Raw genomic sequence first — 22,902 nt, forward strand, 5'->3', positions numbered from 1 at the left:
TAATTCATTTTATTTAATTAAATATTTTCAAAATAATGGTATTTTTGTAAATTAAATTTTGAATGAGTTAATTTTTAATTGAAAAGCTTAATAAATTTTATACTGAAGATCCAGATAAAACAATTAAAGTAGTCTGAAATATGAATTTCTTGATCTATTGAATTAAAAATTTTTACAATTATTTAAAAGTTTTACGTCTACACAGAAAGAAACCCACTTATTTTGATTAATGTTGCCAGGAAAAATTCCAATAATTGGAATTGTGATAATCAAGAAGAATAATATATAGAAATTAAGAGATTGTTGCCAAGAACTTCCAAATTTATGATTAAAACTTGTGTCACATTGAAAACCAGCATTGACAAATTGGGCTGTAAATACAGGTATTTAGATTATGATTTGGAATTAAGTTCAAAGTAATCAAATGAAAATCAGCCCAAAAATGTGCAATCTGCAGCTAAAGTATTAAAAATTATGCTAGATACAGGTATACCTCGACTTAAACGTCCCTCTCGAGTTATGTCGTTCCCGATTTTACGTCATTTGTCAAAAAAGTATATGGAAAAATAAAAATCAAGTTTAAGTCAGTTTATTCGACTTTAAATCCGTTCGCCATAAACATTGAAGTCGTAATATCACTAGAAAAGCGTTGAAAGCACATAAAATCATATTAAAATATGTACATTTACAGTAACTGTTAATATAATCATCATAAATCCTAGAAAAGGAAACACGAAAACATCTGTGTTGTCGTCTTATTTAGCGGTCTTTAAGTGCTCATTATTGGCGTTTAGTTACGACGTAAGTTGTAGTTTCGACTTACGTCGTAACTACACAAGTAAATTCGACTTACGCCGCCTCTCCTGGAACCAATTACCGACGTAAGTCGAGGTATACCTGTATTTATGTATGTATGTTAAAGGAAGGAAATTATAAAATAAATGCAGCTTTAGGTTTCAAAACATTATTATTAAGGATGTGGATTATTTTTCATAAAAATAATGTAGAAGATTTTTTTGCTTTAAAAATGTTTTCTTTTGGTATATGATTTGGTAAAAGTGAATAGAATTTTCTATTTCTTAATTCACTTTCATTGAAAATTTTATGTTTTACTTAAGAAATTCACAGACATGAAACATTTCAATGTGAATTTCTTTGTTGCTGTTTTAACTTCATTATCTGCAATGCCATTACTGAGCTTCATATGTCAGTTATGCAACCAGATAATAAGTTCTTCATTCCTGTGATAGCGACCCTACAGTCATTACCATGGGAATGGAGCAATTCTTGAATGTTGTCTTCTATTTTAGTTAATCATAGATCTAGTACAAATTACATAATTATAATTTCTTCTATGGTACTGTTAATCTTTGAGTTGAATGCACATTCAGGAATAAGTTTTCGTTAATGTTAATTATTATAACTTCTCTCCACTTTTCATTGAGGTTTTTGAAGAGCATTTTTTATGGTAAAATTTTCCTAAAATTATATCAAAGATTCTCCTGTTTTTTTCTTTTCAATTGCCTGGCTAAAAGTCTTATATATGTAATATTCTTTAAATGCTAAAATCCTTTCCCTGGTCCACATGCTGGAATAATGGAGTTGTATTAGACAATAAAAAAAAATGACTTTAATGTTTTGACTCAAATTATTAGATTTTGTTGGGTGACCAGGAACATTATTTAAAATTAACAAAATGATAAATTCAAAATTTATGTAGAAAAATGAATTGCACTCTTTTATGATGTTGCTAGTTCAAATTTAATCTCAATTAGGAAATTTTGCTCTAAGTGATTAAAAATGTTTTGAGTGAATGTCCAGCACATTTGGTACTGCTTAGAGCAAAATTTCCTGGTCAAAGGCTGTCAATGAAGAAATGGCAGAAGTAATGTTCAAAATAACCACTCAGTCGGTTTGACGAAAAACACAAATTTTATATTTACAGTAAATGTACAAAATAATCCAAATTAGAGTTACAATTAATTAGGCACAAACACTAGTCTGAACAACAACCGACTATTCCCGTACAAATTCGTCGAAAGAACTCCTTACGAACAAACAGACTTGTAATTAACAAAACTTCCGAGTCAGGAACAAGTTCGTACACAAACACGTAACTTCCAACGAGAGAGTTAGTTAGCACCTCGATAACGACGATCTCCCTTGATCCGATCCGATCCGATGCCAGCCGATCCCGATACGAACTTCGATACGAGCTTAAATAGTCGACGGCGTTCGAACCCTGCTCCAATCAAATTTGAATGTTCCCGCAACGGCCGCCAATGGTCACTTCCCGCCGGCCAATCGTCCGATGGTCGACGATTTGAAACTTAACGGTTCTTCCCACGGAAGTTCCTAACGGTCGTTTCTACCGGCCGATCCTAACGACTTTTCCGTTATGAAAGTTCGTTATAACAAACAGGTGGGAATCGTGCGTCTTGGCGATTCCATACCTTACAGCAGAAATTGCAAAAATTGTCAAATGCTTGAGAAATTACAATAAATCTCAATGTAATGCAAATAAGAATTGTTGAAATTTTCCATTGTCTTGGAATGATTGCAAAAAAAGATGTTTGTGATTTTGCATGCATTAAGTAAAAAATGAATTGAATATCAAAATATATTATATTGTAAAATTGTTAAAAAAAAACCAAGAACCTAATATTTAGCAGGACGGAGAGTTCACCGAGTTTGGCATTATTAGTGCTTTTTATCTCAAGTACTTTCGACGACTTTATAATTATCGTCATCAGGCGAATAAAGATTTTTAAAAGATTGAACAGAAATATTCTGAGGAAGAAGAATAGAGCACATATTATTCAAATTAAAACTTTTGATAAAACCATTAAGAACAAGCCACTAATTTTTCGAGCATGTTCGAAGCTGTGCATGCAATGTTATACATATGTTTTGAAGTGGCACATGCCTGGATGCAGACCCACGTTAGCAATGTGAGGGTGGATGAGAATCATTGTTTAACCACTTATACAACGTGACCCATTTATTGGGCAGGTCGAGAGTGGGAGTGTTGCATGCCTCTGAGGTTGCTGTGAGAAGGGATTCCCATATAAAGATGAGTTTTTGATTATTGCAGCATCTGAGCATTGTTGCTTGGGTCCATAACCGGTTGTAACCTGCTTGAACATTTTTTTTTTTTTGAAAGTTCTGTGGTGTGCCTTCTCTTGACTATATCATCATGGTGTTCTGCTAGGTGGCTAGCTGGCATTCTTGTTATGGCCCCAATGTACTGGTACTCCATATTCATTCCCGTTGCAAGATTCTCCAGTGGTACAACATAGACTCCCAATTTCTCAAAGGTGGAGAATTTGTCCCAATTGTTGCAGATGAGCCTGCATAAACTCAGTAGTAGGGATAGGGGCAGGAGAAGGTTATGCTGCCTAAAAGTATGGCAAATGCATATCGAAAAGGGTCCAAGGTATGGCAACGATTGGACTACAGAAACTTTCCTCTTATTACATAGCATTGTACTTGGAAATAGGGATTTTCTTACCGTGTTAAACACGTGTGAACTTAGCATGCAAAAAACTAGCAGTACATACCGTCAAGCTAATGGTGTTTAATTCAATATTTGCCAGTGCTCACATTCTGCTATACAATATTTGGCATGAGTATCAATCATAGTATAACCTAATATTTCATGATTTGATCTAAAAAAGACTAAATGAAAACTTCCATTTGGTGCAAAACTGCAATAACTCGAATTTTTAGAGCAATAATTGAGATTTTGACATCAAATCAGTACCCGCAATAACTCAAGCCATGTTAATCAAAATAACAATGACTGGGATTTTCCTGTATTTTATTGAATAACTATTTTTAAAAAAAATTATTATAAAAGATATGCTAGTTAGAATGAATCATCTATATTATTATTGTATGTTTGTGTTTTTTTATCAAGACAACATATGCAATATTATTTCTATATGTACAGTATGTAATTTTTATATATTAATATATTAATAATATATATATTATATAAAATTAATGTAATAGCAACATTACATAAAATTTTATGTTTGTCTTAAAAAATTTGATTTTAGGGATCAACAACTTGATCTTGCAAACGAAAGTATTAGTTCTCCTCTTTTGTCTACAAAATCGAGTTCCTTTTCCACCCTTTCATTTTCTTATTTAGATTTGAGCGAAGCATTTCAAGTGATAATAACTTGCTTGAAACAAGTAAGTAATTTTTTATTAATTACTTAATGTAAACTTTTTGCTAATATTTTAAAATAACAAAAAATAGATCTGATTTGTTTAAACTATAAGAAGAGATTACCATTCAAAGTTTAGACTACAAAATTTATAATGTACAGTATGACCATTTAATAACAAAAAACTCAAATGTAAATTTAAAAAGTAGAGTTTAGAAAAATTATTTCTTTACCCGATAAGAAATTGGATGAGAGAAACTGTTAATAAATATACACAAGTGAGGAAAAAAATTGAATGAGTTAACAAATTTTAATTATTAATAAATTTTGAGTATTTTCAGTTGTGATATTACAACTTTTGTTAAGAATGCTTAAAAGCTGAGTAAAATAAGCTTTTTAAATTTAAAAGCATGCACTTTTTACAGAGGAGGTAGAATTTACACGAAGTTAATAAATAGGAAAAACAAGTAACAAAGTTTTTTTAGTTACAAATAAATAAATAAAATTAAAAATAAAAAATAAAAATTGATTATTTGATACTTTATAACCCAATAGTACTGTGAAATCGGGGGGTGCCGAATAAGTCGGAATCCCTCTCGATTGTCACCAATGTGTGAGAACCCGGGGAGGTAAGAGTTTGTCGTACCTCCTTTTCCGGCGACTCACGTGTCCAGGATGGCTGTTACGTCGACGGCGCGTTACGCGTTACGCGAGTGGAGGAGGAGGAAGGATGGGGTCGACGATAAGGCGAAGCCGACAGTCAAGAAAGACACCATTTTATAACAAAACAAGATTTATTAAAATCGAAACGAACAAAACTATACGTCTACTCTCATATACACAAAAGGGGCCGAGAGAGAGAGAGTTTACAAATATTGGTTCGTACCTCTATAAATAGCGTAATAGTCGGAGTCCAGCGAAGGTCCCTTAGGTAAATATTCACTTCGAAGTGATAGAAATCTTCGAGATGACGGAGAGTCAAAATAATGGCCGCTGGCACGTAGAACCTTAAAAACTCGAGGCGGGTCAGTGGCACTGGGCAACGTAGAGACTTCGGGCTTGGTCGACGATACCGTGTGATTCGTACTGGAGAGACAATCGGAGAGCCCTTTAGGGGGGGAAGGAAGCGTCTTTTATAAGTTTTGGATGGGAAAACATGTCACGTGATCGAAAACGAATCGCTATTAGGGCCATAGGTGTTCCCGGGATATTAAATAAACGACTAGTTCGGACGCTAACTATAAACCATCGTGCAAGATGATCTACCTGCTCTGAAGGAATAACGGCTTGTTGACAGTTAGGGGACAATCATTGCCATTCGAGGGTCAACAATTTCCCGGGTATGGAATGTTGTTGATTAAGTCGTTTATAACTGGAGTGAAATAATTTAGAAATTCTAGGTTCTTAACTTCCAGATTTCACAGTACTCTACATGTGGGCCACAACTAGAATGCACAAAGCTTGTTTGAAGGAACATACTGTATAACATCTATCAACCAAAACAGGCCTATTACCAAACCTGATAAACTTACAGTTCAGGAGCATTACACATCTATCTGGAACAATGTGCAATGCTTATTGTTTGCTAGAAATGTTAATAAAACCTTTTTTTTTTGGGATCTATCTTTATTCACAAATTGCAGCCAGTTAATGCCCCTACTTCATCCTTCTCTGAAAGTTGGCTACACATTTGCAACTGATTGTTTATACTGAGTGGGCTAACTCATAAAATTCATACATGTATCTGTTACTAACCATTTTTTATATATTTTATGTTTGCTTTTTACATACAAATAAACAAATAAAAATAAAAATGGGATACTTTGTAATACCCATTTTTATTTTTATTTCTATTTGTTTGTATGTAAAAAATTTTGTTTCTTGTTTTCCTATTTATTCATTTTGTGTAAATTCTATCACCTTGTAAAAAGAATATGCTTTTGAATTTAAAAAACTTTCTTTTATTCAATTTCTAAGTATTCTTTACAAAGGTTACAATGTCACAACTGAAAGTACGCAATTTTTAGTTAAAACTTGTTCATTTATGCATTTGTTATTATATATGTATTTATTAACATTCAGTTCATCCTAACAGATTTCTTATTGATTTGTGGTATATGCCTTTATAATCTTTTGTAAGTTCTTTACTAGACATTGATTCTTCAGATTTTCTGAAAAATCACTTTGACAAAAATAAGGAGGTAGATTCTAGTATATATGTAAAGTATAAAATTTATTAATGAATAATTTTTCCAAAATCTGTTATCAACTGGTTTATAAATCTTCTGGATCAAGCCTACGGGCCCACCAGTAGCCAAGTGGTTCCATTTCCTGAATTCTGATAGTTCAGTTGTGGGTTTGCACCTTGCCAGGATGGGCTGGCTATGTGGAGTTTTCCAGGTTTTTTCCAAATCTTTAATGTCTAAATAAGGGCCAGTTACCCTTAAAAAGACCTCCCAGAAGGCATCCCTCTAGGCAGATCGCCCAAGTGTTGCATTGCCATAACTAACAAAACAAACAAACAATCAAGCCTATGATTAAATTCATACTTCTGTCACATAGAACGTCATCAACTGCTGAATTCTTCAATCAAATGGTCATATAATTTAAATAATTATACTTTATGAACTGCATGCTTTGCTATGTTTATTGGCATGTCATGCGCATATTTTTTATATAAATATTAATTTGTATGAAAAAATGTGCAAATATATATGCCAATAAAAGTAATGTATAATAATTTTTATATTATTTTAAAATAAAATTTGTTTTATGTAATATTTATTCAGGAAAAAGATTGGACAGTTTTAGAATTGGTGTTACAAAAATTACCTGAATTGCTACAAAACAAAGCAGCTGTAATAGGAGGTCTTAATAGTGTCAATGCTCTTTGTAGTAATTTATGTGCAATGGTAAGAATGTTATATATCTATATATAATGTGTAATTTTTGAGTAGGAAATTATAAAAATATAAATTAATAATTTACAAATAAATTACTGTTTTTAATTTTTAGAATAGTGACGATTGAATCACTAATTTAAATTAGTTCTTCATTTACAAAATATTAACTTAAATAATTTATCAAATTTTAGTTTATTTCTTCAGTACACAAGATAAGAGTGTCTTTTTTAAATTGATGTGGAATCATTTGAGTAAATATTAAAAATGCTCAAATAATCCTAAAATTTTATTTCAATTTCAATCTTGAATTATATTTTAAACTATTCAACTAATATTGAAATAGAAATGTTAGATATAAAACACAATTTTTTAGATAGTAATTATATTTTTTGTGCGCTATATAGCAGGAGTGGCTAACAAGTCAATCGCCAAGCCAATTTTGGTCAATTTCTAGCGATGTCTTGACTTAATGTATTATATTTGTAACTGAACGCAACTGTATGCATGCAGTTATGACTCGACTCATAACCAGTGAGTGCACTTCGTACTGAAACAGTGTATAAACATAGTATGTATTTCACACTTCCCCCTCCCCACTTAGACTATGCCTATGACAAGTCGATCGCGACACATTTTTACGATAAAAAGTAGATCTTATGTGCACAAAAGTTGGCCACCCCTGCTATATAGAATATTTTATTTACAGCTTTATTCTGGCTAATACTCAAGATGCATTTTTAAAAATAAAGTACTAAACAAACCTGCACAAAATGAAGTTATAATATTTATTTATTGTAGATAGGTTAAAATTTAGTTAAGAATAGAATAAATTTTTTAAAACTGTTTTCCTTATTGACTATAATTATGATTGAGAATAAGTGCTTTAGTTCTGAAGCCTGTTTCTTGAGGATGTGTGTGAAGAGTTAATTGTCTTTTCTTATGTTACTTTTCATAAAGAATTTCTTTATAGCAATAAAATTGGAAATTTTTTACAGATTAGTGATCGAAATCTTTGCTTACCTGAAAGTTTAAGAAATACCCCACCACGTTTAACTCGTGCTGATTTTCAGTCCTGTGTATTGCCTGTTATAGCTGCTTTAGCTGCCTATCATAATGAAATGGCACTTCACATTCAAGTAAGAAATAAGAAACAGTAATTTTTATTAGTTATTTAACTCTGTATTATTTAATTAAAATTTATTTATATTTGTAGAATTTTTATTAATTAATATTTGAACTTCAAACCAAGCAATCTGCAAAATTATTGCGCTATTATAAAGCCTGATAATTTGGCAGATCATTTGATTTGAATTAAGTATACGGTAAATTGGATTTAGAGATGATGATGTTTAATATTTGAACAATAAATATTTTTAAAAGTGATTTACAAACTTTTAATTTACAGAGATTAATGATTAATTGTTTGCAATCTGTTTTGGTAACTAAATGTGCAAGAAATTCAATAACAGCCCTCATTCAATGTACATTAGAAATGCAAGAAACAATGTGTAAGCTTTTACCTGGTGTTTTACTCAGTCTGTCCAAAATTTCTGCAACTGTTTCCATAGCTGTTCCTGTTCTTGAATTTTTATCAAGTAAGCTTGTTCATTATGAACTTATAAAACATTTTTTAAAGTTAATTTTAAGTAACAATTGATAATAAATAACCTATCAATTCAATTAATATTTCAAATTAGTATTTTTTTTTTGTATGTAGTATATAAAATAATTGAAGTATCATATGAATAAATTACATATTATAAATATTTATATAAATAAACTGATCTTTAACCATTTTTTAATTAACTTAGACAAAAATATTACACTATGAATATTATGCTAATTATTAACCATAATAAATAGAATGAAAATTGTAATTTCTTTAAATTAGCTGCAATATATTTCTTTTATGCATGCTTTTAACTATTAGTGTAAATTAAAAATTTTTTTACCCTGAATATTATTCATGTAAGTTTAATTAATTAACAAAATAATAATAATCGGTATTTTAATTTATATATATCAAGCAATATGTGATATGTTTTGAGTAAACTTGAATCATATTCTTTTTTAAATAAATTTATCTAGCATTTAAAATATAATTATTATATTGTATTTAAAGTTATGAATAGTAAAATAAGAAAAAATCATTCTGAAAGAAAATTGTGTAGATTACAAACCTTTATTAATTTATATTTGATATGTTTTCTGGTTAAATTTGTTAATATTTTAACATGTTAGCTGATAAACTAGTCACAGTAGAGAGTCGTTTATTCGAATCAATTGGGAACTGGGGTTGTTCGGATAACTGATTATGTACGAAAAAATACATTAATCTGTCCGATGTTCAAATTTTTCTCCGTTGCGTGTCGCTTCGTGTTGAATTTTCGTCGATTTTAAGCCTAACGAAAATTTTTATAATAATAATCGAGGCTATTGTATCGTTAAAAATTATTTCTTTATTTTGTACAAACAAAATAAATATATTGAAATATATAAAAACAAAAATTATACATTAGAAGTTAATCTAGTATCAAAAAAGTTTGATTCAGCACGACACAGTCCGACTGGAAAGTGTTTGGATAACCGATGTTTCGGATAACCAGTGTTCGGATAAACGACTCTCTACTGTATTTATCATATTCAGATGCATTTACAAAAATTAAACTTTTAATACCTTCCATAACAAAATTTTTTTAAACTTAAAATAATCTAGTTAAATTTACCTTCTTAATGTATCTATTTTAATCTAATGCCAAATATATTGTTTGCAGATTAAGTTTTTTCAGTTATTTTCTCTATGAATAGTTCTTAGATGAATTTACTAATTGGAAACAATTTGTTAAATTTTCATTTATACCAATTGTTATGAGGAAAGCTTTTACACAAGTAATATTTTTATAATCAAACAGTAATATGTTCTATGAATAATAATAATAGATTACCATAATATTGTGTAGATAAGTTCTGTATTTGAGTTCTGTATCTTTAAAAATCAATTTGAAAATGTTTTTAGATTATGGAATGATATGGGCAGATAATCCACATCATTCCTGTAAACTGCACTTGTTAATATTGAATAACTTAAAAATTGTGAAATTTTGCATGGAGGATTTCCAAACTGTGTTAGGGTGAAACCAGAAACTGTGCTGTATGGGGATATCCCCAATTTTTGAACCTTGTTAGACCGGAACTTTGTTGTAGAAGTGCCATATCATACAAGTATACCTGTGTTTATGTGTCATTTACAATTTTTCCTGAAACCATTGAAAGACATGTATACATGTTTCATTTTACAGTGGAATCATAAAAAAATGCAGCCAAGAAAAATAGAAACAAAAAGAAATGAAATAACAAATATTAAACTCTCATTTTAATAGGGCTGACAAATGTAAGCAATCTGTAATTGTTAGGAAATAACAGTATAAAAGGACACTTTAAATCCTCTTCTGTTCATTTTCTGTGGATTTAGATACTCCTACTTGTTTTCAATCAGACAGAATAAATTTTAACACAATAGAACTATTATTGATTGAAATACAGGATGATTCAGAAGGTCTTAGACAAACTTTAAAGATAGATTAAGAATACAAAATAAATCATTTTTACCTAGGAACATATAACTGCAAACACTACTTTGCTAGGGCAGGGGTTGCTAGAAATACAGGAAAAATCATGCATAGAGAAATGCACATAAGGTGTACAACAGGTTTATTAGACATAACTTGTATACATACTTTATGTGTAATAGAGGAGCTGCTCAAAGTTCTTTCCACCAGGAGAAATACATAACTCACAGCATCCGTGCGTGGATTGGTGAACATCTTCAAAAACATCAGCCCTCTTGTATGCAGCTGCCAAAACTCTTGCAACAAGGTCAGCGTCAGTGATGGGAGGTTTTGTAGACAAGGCCTCTCAGGTAACCCCAGAGAAAGAAATCAGTGGGGGACAATGGGTCTACCATGGTCCTGCTAATCTATCGCACAGAAAAGATGCTTTGCAGATACTCCTGAACATCCGGACTGAACAACACTGCCTGCCAAACATTTTTTGGTGAACTGTTGCACAGCATGAGAGAATGTAGCTCAGATTGTCATGTGTCCACATATGCAAATTATGAATATTAACAGCACCCTCACATTGAGAAGTTAGTTTCATTGGTGAAGAGAATCCATGCTGGAAATTCCAGCTTGTCAGCATATTGTTGCAACAACAAATGTGTAAATTCCATATGCTGGAGGTAATCTCCTGGTTCCAATGACTGGACCCATTGCACGTAAAAAGGGTGTAACCACTCTTTGTGTAATATTCACTAAATGCTGGATTGAGGTGCACCAATGTGCTGTGAAATAACTTCTGTGTTTGTACATGGATTGCTTTCGATTTGGTGTATGACCTCTTCTTTCATGGTATGTGTGCGCATTGTTCAGTCCCAACCACAATGGCTGTTTACTTCAAATGATTCCGTTTTACACAATCTCTAATGCAGCCATGCAAGCATTTAATGATGGGGCACATGTCTGTTTGGGAACTGTTTACAATACAATTGCACTGTGTGCCATTTCCATCCACTGTCACACAAACGAAGTGCATGTCTGCCATCTCAGTATTACTGTAACGATGTATCATACTCCTGCAATATCAACAATCCATTTCTGTTAAACGATGCCCTCTAGAACACATGGGTATCATTTGCAGCTATATACTCCTAGGTAAAAATTGGTTTGTTTTTCTATTCCTGACCTACCTTTAAAGTTTGTCAAAGACCATTTAAATTATCCTGTATAGACAGTTACACTTGTATCTTGAAAGCTGACAAGTTTCTGGTACTCAGAATTACCAGAAATTTAGAAAACAATTTTGAAACAATTGTCAGTTTTATCTTATGTTAGTTCTTTACAGCAATATGAACTGCATAATTGATTGTTAAACTTGTCATTGAATGTTATTGATATAAACACTTCCAGGTTTATTTTAGAATTTATTAATATTATTTGATAAGCAAAACAGAAATGAAGAAAACAATAAATTTTTTTGTTTATAGTGTTAGTTAGTATAGTTTTGTTTATTGTTTAAGTTAAATATTTGAGATAGAACCTTCTAAATTGCATGTTTTGAAAATTGTATTTTCAAAACATGCAATTTAGAAGTTTCTATCTCAAATATTCCATTTCTTCCATTTTATTTTATAATTACATCTACAATGAACTGTTAATGGAAGGGAAATAGATAAAACAGAACATTTGAGATACGTACCTTCTAACCTGCATATCAGTAAATGTCAAGTTTTTAGCTCCCACTACAGTTCAGTTGGTATAGGTCTTATGAAGGTTTTGTTTAATTTGTAGCAGTTTTAGCAGGTTATATGCTGCTGTGAATTACAATAAGATTATCAAATACAAAATTACAATAAGATGGATCAAGAAAACAATGTATGACATTGATAACCAAGGTGTTTAGCTATCAATAAATAAATAAAAATCTAAAACTCTTAATGAAATATTAAAAAAATAATTTATTTAAAATTCACAAAAATACACAGTCTTCATAATTTATCAATTTTCACATACAGTAAAAATAATTTTATTTGGAAAAGTCAATCTTTTTCTATAGGTTCTCCTCTCCACCACCTCAATATGCTAAAACTGTTAATTCTCCTTACAATGATGATAACTTAAAAGATTCTTGATTCATCATTCAGATTTTTTAAAATCAATAATAATTTATATTGATTTTATGGATTTTTTTCTATAAATTGCTTTTACCTTTTATTGAATGTGTGTGGAGTTTTTTAAGAGAGTATTTCTGCAGTGTGTCAATTTATTATAAACAAATTTGAAAAAGAGATGTTAATTGCTGTATTAACTTGCATATAACTAGAGGTTTTTATTTATTTTTCAGTGCTTCAAAAACCTAGGTCATCCTATACGCACGAGTGAAGGATTATTTTCATTTTTGTATAATTTTTGTTAAACTGTGGATTCACATTTTTTATCAGATTCTCACCTTCTGGTGTTTAAAAACAAAAGTATTTTATCTGGGTCATTTGAATCATTCCTGTGTATTATCAGGAGTAAAGATGAATAGCAATATGAAAAGCAAAGCTTTTGAATCGAATTCCAAAATTACATGGGAGTCCGATATAAGTTTTAATTCATTCACACGTGAAAACAGTCGATTATTTGAAATCAGAATTCGAAGAAACTCGTAAGTGTAATCGACAAAGAGTGAATTCTACTCTTAAGAATTGGAAAAAAGGTTCCCGATTGTCCAGCTTTACATGAACAAATTATATTATCAATTTTACAAGATTTTTCCTTAAAGTTTAAAATGCCAGTAATTTTTGCAGGACAATCTGTGTATTTACATGATTTGATATTTTATTTGTGATTAAACAAAATAAAATTAGAATTGTATTAATAAATCTAAGTTTCTTCATTTTGATCTTTAAAGTCACACCTCGTCTTATATGTGACATTGTCTTATATTCGAGTAAATACAGTAAACAGCCGAAAACAACTTTTAGGTTCAGAAAATAGATTGGCTACATGATTTTTAAAGTTAAAAAAATTATAATGGTTATAAATATCTTTAAAAAATTGAAACATTCTGAAATTCTATACAAATAAAATATTCATAATTTTAATTTAGTTTTGTTAATATAATATTATTATGATTTTCAAATAAAGAATTGTTAAGAAGATGCATTAATTGTTTGAAATATCCTGTATAATCTTATCACTAATTGATAATGTTTGAAAATTTAAATAAATTTTAAAGTTTATTTATGTGTCGCATATGATTAATAACTTAATTATTTTTGTTAGTTTTAATCAGATTGCCGCAGTTGTATGTCAATTTTGTAGAGGATCAGTATATGAGCATCTTTGCTATAGCTTTACCATACACTAATCCCAAGTGAGCCTTATTATTTTTTTTTTATATTTTTAACAAGAAAATGAAATTTTTAACATTCTGATAAACAAATGTTTATTTCAGATTTGATCAATACACTGTGGCATTAGCTCATAGGGTTATAGCCATGTGGTTTTTAAAATGCCGAATACCATTCCGGAGAGATTTTGCAAGTTTTATAACAAAGGTTTATGTTTTAATATTTAAAAATGTCTTACTTATAAATGTAATGTGAGTCAAAAAGTTTAACATTGTTTGAAGCATCATAATTTACAATAGTGTACATTGTTGTTTTCTAAAAAAAAAACTTAAGCAAATTAGGTAATAAATTTTGTTCGTTGTTCTAAAAGAATTGTCATATATACAATTCTCTGTGATAAATTTATTAATTTCTTTGGTTGATCTATTCAAAAACATTAATTACATTCATAAATCATTTAAATAACATTTATTAATAATTCATTTTTTAAATAACTTTTGGAATTGATATTTCCTAATCTTCGAAGTGTCATTTTAATTAATTTTTCTCTTGTGTTTAGTAAATTATAATATAAAGATGAACTTCAAATAGTATTTGCTTTTTTACTCGCAATTATGTATATTTATAAAATATTCTAATTTTTATGGTTTATTATTTTTATTCGTGAATCTAGGGCTTAAGAGCTAATATGTTTCCACCTGTTGAAGAGAATTCTAGTTTATTTCAAAATTTTAATAATGAAGAATCTATTGATAAGAAAAGAAGTAGCAGTATTAATAGTCAGAATGAAACTAAGTAATATAAATATATTTTTAATATTCTATTATATAAAATATCTTATATATATATAAATTTTATCATAGGCTGTTCTTTTCAAGCTCCGATGGTCTGTCCATAAAACAAAGGCAAGTGTAAATAACAAAATGAATTTATTACCAAAAGTTAGGTACAAACTTGGTTACTTTTTGACATAATCACTGTGAAGATTGAGGCATTTGTCATATCTGTGGATGAGCTTTTTCATCCCCTTGTCATAGAATGATGCCACCAATGACTTGAGATGGGCCCTAACGCTTTTTTTGAAGATTGTCATTAGTCTTGAACCTTTGCCCTTCTACCACTTTTTCTTTCAAGAAAGAGGTGGAAGTCACTTGGTTCTAAATCGGGATTATATGCTGGGTGTTTAAAGGTGGTGAAGACTTCCACCTTTCAGACTTTCACTCAGTTTGGAACTTTTTAATGTGTAAAGACTTCCACCTCTTTCCTGAACTGAAAACACGGCTACGAGCAGCAAAGGAACTGAACAGATATGACAAATGCCTCAATCTTCACAGTGATTATGTCAAAAAGTAATGATGTTTGTACCTAACTTTTGGTAATAAATTCATTTTACTATTTACACTTGTCTTTGTTTTATGGACCATCAGAGCTTGGAAAAAAAACTGGCCTAGTATATATATCAGATTATTTATTTATACCTCTAGCAAGAAATATAAAATATTTCTAAAAGTATTAAATACCTCTGTTACATCTGAAGGAAAATTACATATGATATATAGATATATATACACATTGCATAGAATGATATTTCTATATTTTAAAAATTTCCATTGCTCATTTGAATAATTTCTCTCTTCATACTTGAATAAGTTTTTCTTTTTCATTATGTATCAATTCCTATAGACTTAAATTGAAAAATTTTGTTTTTAAATGGAATAAAGAGAGTTAGAATACACAAAATAAATTATTGTTTAATCATTGCACTCGGAACATTTCAAAACGTTTTTATTTATGAAACATTGTCGAGAAAGCAGTAGGAGAATGAAACATTGTTTTATTTTCTCCTACATTAGTTTCTTATTATATGTATCTTACATGTTAATTTTTTTACATAAGAAGTTACATGTAGCTTCTGTATATTTTACATATATAACTTTTTCAATATATATAATACACAACATATTAAATAAGTTATATTTTCATTCATAACTCCATTATTATTTTCAAATGAACACTTTTATGATAACATGAAAACTATTTAAACAACAAGCAGTGTTTCAGAATGTTTAGTATTTTTATTCTATGAATATCTTGTGTATTGCATATTTTAAAGAAGTAAAACTTACAATTATAAGTTAAAATATGATAATTTAAACTCTAAAAATCAGTAAGAAAATCAACACCTTACATAATTTTCTTACTAGTTGTCTATTCCAGTTGTAATTTTGAACTCTGAAAGTTACTACATTTTTTCATTGCATTATAAGTGCAGTTTACAAATTATGTTATAAGTTTGTTGCAATATTGACAACAGAGTTTAATGAGATTTTATCAAAGCTGAATAAGTTTTTATTTAATATGAGTGATCAGTTTTTTACTTTATGCTCACTTTAGGTATTTTAAGGAGAGGGGACCATCCCACTCATGAATGTGTTAGGAATATATGTTTGTTTGTACCTTCCTGATGGCAGATATTATTAATAAAGATGTTTGTAACATGGTGTGGTTGAAACTTTCTTTCCAAATAACTATCAGTTTGGCAGTTATTTGGAAAGATACTGAGACTGCTAGATATTCAAGGCAGTTAAGACATCAGCCTACTACTCTGAGTGACCCAGGTCTGTGAAATTACTCTAGAGGTACTCATCCAGGCTAGCACTTTGAGGAATGTTTTTGGAATCTACTTCAAGTACCAATGATCTACTTCACCTCCAGAGATGTGAAGTAGATCATTAATACTTTTAACTCGTGAAATTCAATCAAACCTCACTATAAGTTGGCCAGCGCTGCTATAAAGGATTACCAAAATAATTTCACACTAAGGATAAAATTGCAAGATATATAAATGCATAAGATAGTATTTATATAATGTATGTGTGGATAAGGCAAGTCTAATTTCTGTATTGTTACATTTATAATTGCAGTTTGTATCAGAAAATCCATCAAATGAATTTAAATGTTTAAGGAGGAAAAATCATAATAGATCAGTTTTGTCAACTTAGTGTTTTATGAGAATATAATTGTAGTTTTTCAAGCATTGAGAAATAAGATACTTTGTAAATTGCATGAAGGACATTTGGCATGAATATAAAAAAAATTTAGGATGAGATTTATTGGCCAAGTATGGCTAGAAATGGAAAACATGATAGCAAGGTGAAAAAATATGAATATAATTTAACTGGTATGTCAGATTACTTTCACTTCTTCCCAGAAATACCGTAGGAGGCTGAAAAGATGTGAACAGCCTTGCTCCAAAATTTCTGAATACCCTCTAATGGACATACAGTATAAAAACAAATTAGTACAGTATTTCAAAAATAAAGTTAGTTTTTATCAAATTTTTCTGCAATAATTTACAAATATTCAAATGAATTATATACTCTCATAACTATTCATGCAACAAATGAACCTAAAAAGTTTACTTAAAGAAGTTTGTAACTTTCTTTTGGATACAATTACTCGCAGCTTTCTTTTCAATTATTTCCTCGATTTCATAAAATACATTATATGTCAGTAAAATTTTTTCTAAGCATTTTCTCACTATTCATTTAAGCATAGAAACAGTATATCTTTATGAAAAGCAGGTTTTATTAATTCATGGAAAAATTTTTGTTTTGTCTTCATCTTCCTCCCACTCATTTTCTTTTATAATCATATTGCATATTTTGATAAACTCAATAAATACTGTAGTATAGAGAGCCCTGTTACATGCATTCTAGGTGATGTGATTAAAGATAGAACATTATAAATCTTCCAATAATAGTGTTCCCTTATACAGACTGCTGTTCTAAAAAGCTGCGAATACAGCCCTCATTTAAACAAACTGTTCTACTATCTGGTGCTCTGTTAACAGGAGTCTTGTTACATAGCACCTATTTTCTCCCCTATGTATTATATCTTAAGTGAACTGCTCCCTTATTCGATGCTCTTCTAACTGGATTTGACTGTGTATTGATACAAGATAGCTCTTACTACATTGATCAAATTTTAAATAATGGTAATTAAACTTAACCATAAAAGAATTATTTGCATAAATTGAAAAAGAAAAGAATAATTTAGGATTTCAACCCTTTTTCGCTATTTTAAAGTTAACCTAAATTTTCTTATATCTTTTCTGTTACAAAAAATTTAATTCTTTAAATACATTTATTTAAATTTTTATTTTGTCATTCTGTATAAAAAATATAATTTATATTACATATTTTATAATCTTTTAGAAATACTATTTTATAATATCTGTGGGAATGGACTAGAAATTTTTTAGCACGCCACGGACAAATATATTTATACCAACGTATATTATTTATGTAGGCAAGCAGCATACATTCATAAGATGATAATATAGCATGAGATTTGTAAACAAACAGAAAAATAATAATTATAGAGTATATAAATTTAAATTTATTAAAATTTGCATGTAAAAACTAAAATATTTAATTTTGAAATTAAAAATATAAGTTCTGCAGAATAAAAATTATTATTCAAATGTTAACTAATCTAAATATTATGTTATATTAACAATGCCTTACTTTTATACAATATTTTTCAAAAAAATTTACTTTTATTAAAATATATTATTATATTTTATATTGTTAAGAATTAAATTAGAAACTTCATATTGCTAAAAATATATTTGTACTAATCAGAGTGGCAAATTACAAATTAATAAATTTATTGTTGACAAATTTTTAAAGGTATGTTGTATCAACTATACTATTTATTATTATAATTTTATACAGTAGAGTCCCGTACAACGCACAAATAAAGCAAGCAACAACCCTTGAATTTTGTCGATCATAGGTATATGTTTTTTTTTTCAACTTATAGGCCAAGGTTTAAACTTTCATAAATCGTGTGATAATGCAGGTTTTGATAACGCGATTTCCTATAATGCATAACGAATCCCCCATGTTGTACGGGACTCTACTGTATTTTACATACAATTTATATAATTTAGTATGTAATAATTAAAAAAATTACCAATAGTGATTACTAATGCTGTTAATAATTTTAATGATTATTATAAAATAATAATATATTTTCATAATATATTTAAATTTTTAAGTGATTCACAATCAACACCTGAACCAACTCAAGTGTTAAGTACACAACTATTAGAAACTTGCATGGACTTAATGGCTAGATTTACATTCGGCATGTGCTCTAATCATCCAAAGAGGTAAAATAATATAAAATTTATTCAAAAATCAATCTATTTTGAAGTATATAAATAAATTAATATTTTAAAATGTACGAGAAGAAAAAATTTATAAACTGTTTAATATATATGAAGAAGTCCATTTGATCAAAATAATAAAATTATTTTAATAGATCTTCAGTTGCTGAATTTCTTTTGGAAAATGGGCAAACAGCAAGTTGGTTGGTTGGAAATAAAATTGTTACTATTACAACAAGTGGATGTGGAACTAAAGCTTTTAAAAATGGATTGTGTGAGAAATGTTATGCTCTTTGCAAAAATGTTTTGGATGATGAATCAGAAAATGGTAATTATTTTTTCTTTTTAATAAATGTTGTTAATAATGAACTGTCAAAAAATGATAATGAAGTATTGTTAAAATGTTTATGTAATCCATCTGTATCTATAATTCACTTGAAAAGCTACGTACGTCTACTGCAGGAGCAGTCAAACTTGTGGTGGAGTGAATGCTGCGACTTTATTCTCCTCCTCCTCATATCCTGTTATTAAATCAATGATTAAAAAGAATTTTTGGTCAGCATTCAAGTTAGGAAAGGCATTATTAAATTCAGATAAAGAACTCCCATGGGGATGGGGGTCAAGAGTTGACCCCCTCATCCACATAAAGTGACATAAGAGTTTTTTAGCTGATTTAATAGCACCTTTTCTAACTTGAATATTCACAAAAAAAAACAAAAATTAATTTTTTAATTGATTGAATGTCATTTGCATTTCAAGCAACTTAGCTACAAATTCAGCATCTTTTACCTATCATAGAAACAGTTGTATTTGTTGCAACACAAACTAATTTTAACAGAAAGATTACATTTACTGAAATATTTTTTACCTGTTAAAAAATATTTTTTTTTTACTAGTGGTGTCATGAAATAGTATGAGCTCAAGTAGTTCTCAGTTATGGTTAGATTTTCATCATATTCATTGACAGTTTGATCACTGCATTAATGCTTGTACTTTCATTGACTGAGATTGAAAAAAAAATTGAAAATTGGACACTATCTTTTCATTGTTCTGACAAATTATCTGCCATTTTGCTACTCTTTCTTCAATGATATATTCTGAAAAGCTTTCACTTTATTAGGAAAAAGCCACTTCAGCAATTTTAATTTGCTTAATATCCAAAAACTAAATATATTAATTACAACATGACTCTTGGCAATGTTCAGTATTTTTGAGGCTAAATTTGGGCTTTATTATGCTTAAATTTAGCATATTTTTGAATAAATTTCCATTAAATTATTAAATTTAACAGACTTTGAGCTGTATTTATGTTTACATTATGAAAAATATGAAATAAAATGATCAAATTTGACTACAAAACGAGCAAAATCATTTAATGATTGAATTCAAATAAAGGTTTCATTTTTGTTTTATTTTAAACATATTTTTTATACCTAATTTATTAGCATAATGTTTTTAATAAGAATTTTGCATTTGGAATCAAAATTTAAAAATTTATTAGTAAACCAGTAATGTTTTGAAAATTTACTATATTACTGGTAAAAAAGTCAGTAAATTTATAACCCTACATAGCAGAATGAAGAATTGGTCTGAAATTTATGTTAAATGCAAGGTCATTTTTCAGTCATATCATGCTAGTATGCCATACTGTCAGATAACATGAAAAAGTATTACTGTATTTTTTGCAGAATGACCAGCTTGACGATCTATTTGGGGAGACCACAAAATCAGATATTTTTATATGGTAAAAACTGGCATTAATGGTTTATCTCAAGTGAATGCCAGCAAGCCAGTTTAAGTGAGGTTATACAGCCATATCTAGAGCCCTATAAAAAACAAATGAGTTATTTTATGTAAAAAGGAACCAGTTTTTATTCTAAAACTGTGAAACTCTTCATTACATCAAAAACTACGATTATACATTTAATTTCTTCTTTCTAACCACACAAAATACTCTTGGAATTCTGAAAATGCTTTTTTTTATGGGTATTTTATTGTTATTTGATTAAAAACACAAAAATCAACATTAAATTTAACAAACTGGCTATAAATTATCTCAACATACATTAACATAAGCTTTGTGTGAAATTTGAGAGGAAGGTGTTATTTTTAAGGTTGTTATCACTGACTTACAACTACTGCTACTACTACTACTAATGTCAATAAGTCGTTAATTATTTTATGGAAGAATGCTTTCTTTAGCATTTAATTTATAACTAGTTTTGTTAGATCCGATTAATTTTTATATTTTAGTCAGTTTAACCAGTATGCCAGAAACCCCAGGGTTTCTGGCATACTGGTTAAACTGACTAAAATATACTCCCCCATTTTGATGTGTCATGCCAGTCTTTCCACAAAAATACAGTAATAGCTATATGTAATACTGGCAATTGCTCAGTAAAAACAGTAGTTATATACTCAGTCACCATCTGTGCATAGTAACAACAGTAATTTTTTTTTAGAAAAAAGATTACTGGTTAAATGTTTACTATGGTTTTGTCGTATATACTATACTGCATAAATATTTTGCTTGAGCTCTTTTTGCAGCAATTTATATTCTATATATTTATATCAAAAGAAATTGAAATCATTCTCAGGTAAAACACACAAATTTTAAGAATAAAAAATTAATATATTAAATTTTGTCATAATAACAAATTGTATTTTATTAACATTTCAGTATCAAAAATATATATTAATAAAATTTTTAATACTTAAAAAGAAACAACCAAATCCATTGTGGAACAGTCAACAAGAAGGCGACATCGTTCTGCCGTTAATCAAACCACTAATACTGAAATCAATTACAATTTTTCACGAACAAAGGATGATTTACTACTTCATCGTCAGTTACCAGAAGGAAGGTAATTTTTGTTTTCATTTAATTTTCTGTACTAATAAAAAATAATAAAATTTATTATTACTTTCTTACTTCAGATGAATTATTAAAATTTTTCTTGTTTTCTTCTTTCTTGATTATTAATCTGAATTCGCTTATTATGAAAAAATTTTTATATAATACACTTACTATATTTTTATAATTCAGATTAATGGAATCACTTACTTCTATTTCTGAACTTAAAAGTTCAAGTTCCAAAGTTATATTGACTAGCAGTTCTGCCAAATCATCTGAAAATACTTCAATTATTAAACCCACTGATGATTTAACACCAGGTAATAATATGTTCAATAAAAATTTTTAATATTTTTTGACTATTTATGCAAATATACAATGTAATGACAGTCTTTTTGAAATCACTTCCTTTTTAACAATTTTTAACTTTTATTTAAGTTTTACTCAAAAATGAAATCTTTAATTCGATAAACTATCTATACATAGTTTAAAATTATAATGCATATAACTGTTTCTTAAATTCTTTTTACTGAAAGAATAGTATACATTTCTTTCCAGAAATTTTTTAAAACTTTGCCATTGCTTTAACATATAAATTGATTAGTGTTCATATTAATTATTAGTATTAATGAGATTTTTCTTAGATAAGATGATGATTAAAAAAGCATTGAAAACAATAAAAAATTCACTTGAATTAAATTAATATTTATCAATACCATAAATAATGTTACATACATATTTATGTTAGATATTTAATATATGTGTTTATTGGTCTTAGTAATTTTTTTTATCTAAGTATTTACAAAAATGAAATTTAATAACACAAAAAAATTGCTTGGGCTAAAGTTTACAGGGAGTATGTTTCAGGAATAGGAATTCTTTAGCATCCTAGAAAAAAT

General features: G+C 28.8%; 1 protein-coding gene across 2 annotated transcripts in view; it reads left to right on the plus strand.

The window, feature by feature from the left end:
• Nucleotides 1-22,902, plus strand: part of gig (tuberin) — an 83,642-nt gene that overhangs the window by 45,712 nt on the left and 15,028 nt on the right. For both annotated transcript variants that reach the window (XM_067282278.1, XM_067282279.1), the window contains exons 21-31: nt 4,062-4,200; nt 6,965-7,087; nt 8,074-8,214; nt 8,484-8,673; nt 13,906-13,996; nt 14,078-14,180; nt 14,647-14,768; nt 19,039-19,152; nt 19,305-19,477; nt 21,872-22,013; nt 22,196-22,323. In XM_067282278.1, the coding sequence (XP_067138379.1) occupies nt 4,062-4,200; nt 6,965-7,087; nt 8,074-8,214; nt 8,484-8,673; nt 13,906-13,996; nt 14,078-14,180; nt 14,647-14,768; nt 19,039-19,152; nt 19,305-19,477; nt 21,872-22,013; nt 22,196-22,323 (1,466 nt within the window). The remainder of the gene's footprint in view (nt 1-4,061; nt 4,201-6,964; nt 7,088-8,073; nt 8,215-8,483; nt 8,674-13,905; nt 13,997-14,077; nt 14,181-14,646; nt 14,769-19,038; nt 19,153-19,304; nt 19,478-21,871; nt 22,014-22,195; nt 22,324-22,902) is intronic.

The sequence above is a fragment of the Centruroides vittatus genome, unplaced genomic scaffold (assembly GCF_030686945.1).
Source record: "Centruroides vittatus isolate TY-2023 unplaced genomic scaffold, ASM3068694v2 contig_950, whole genome shotgun sequence".
NCBI lineage: Eukaryota > Metazoa > Arthropoda > Arachnida > Scorpiones > Buthidae > Centruroides > Centruroides vittatus.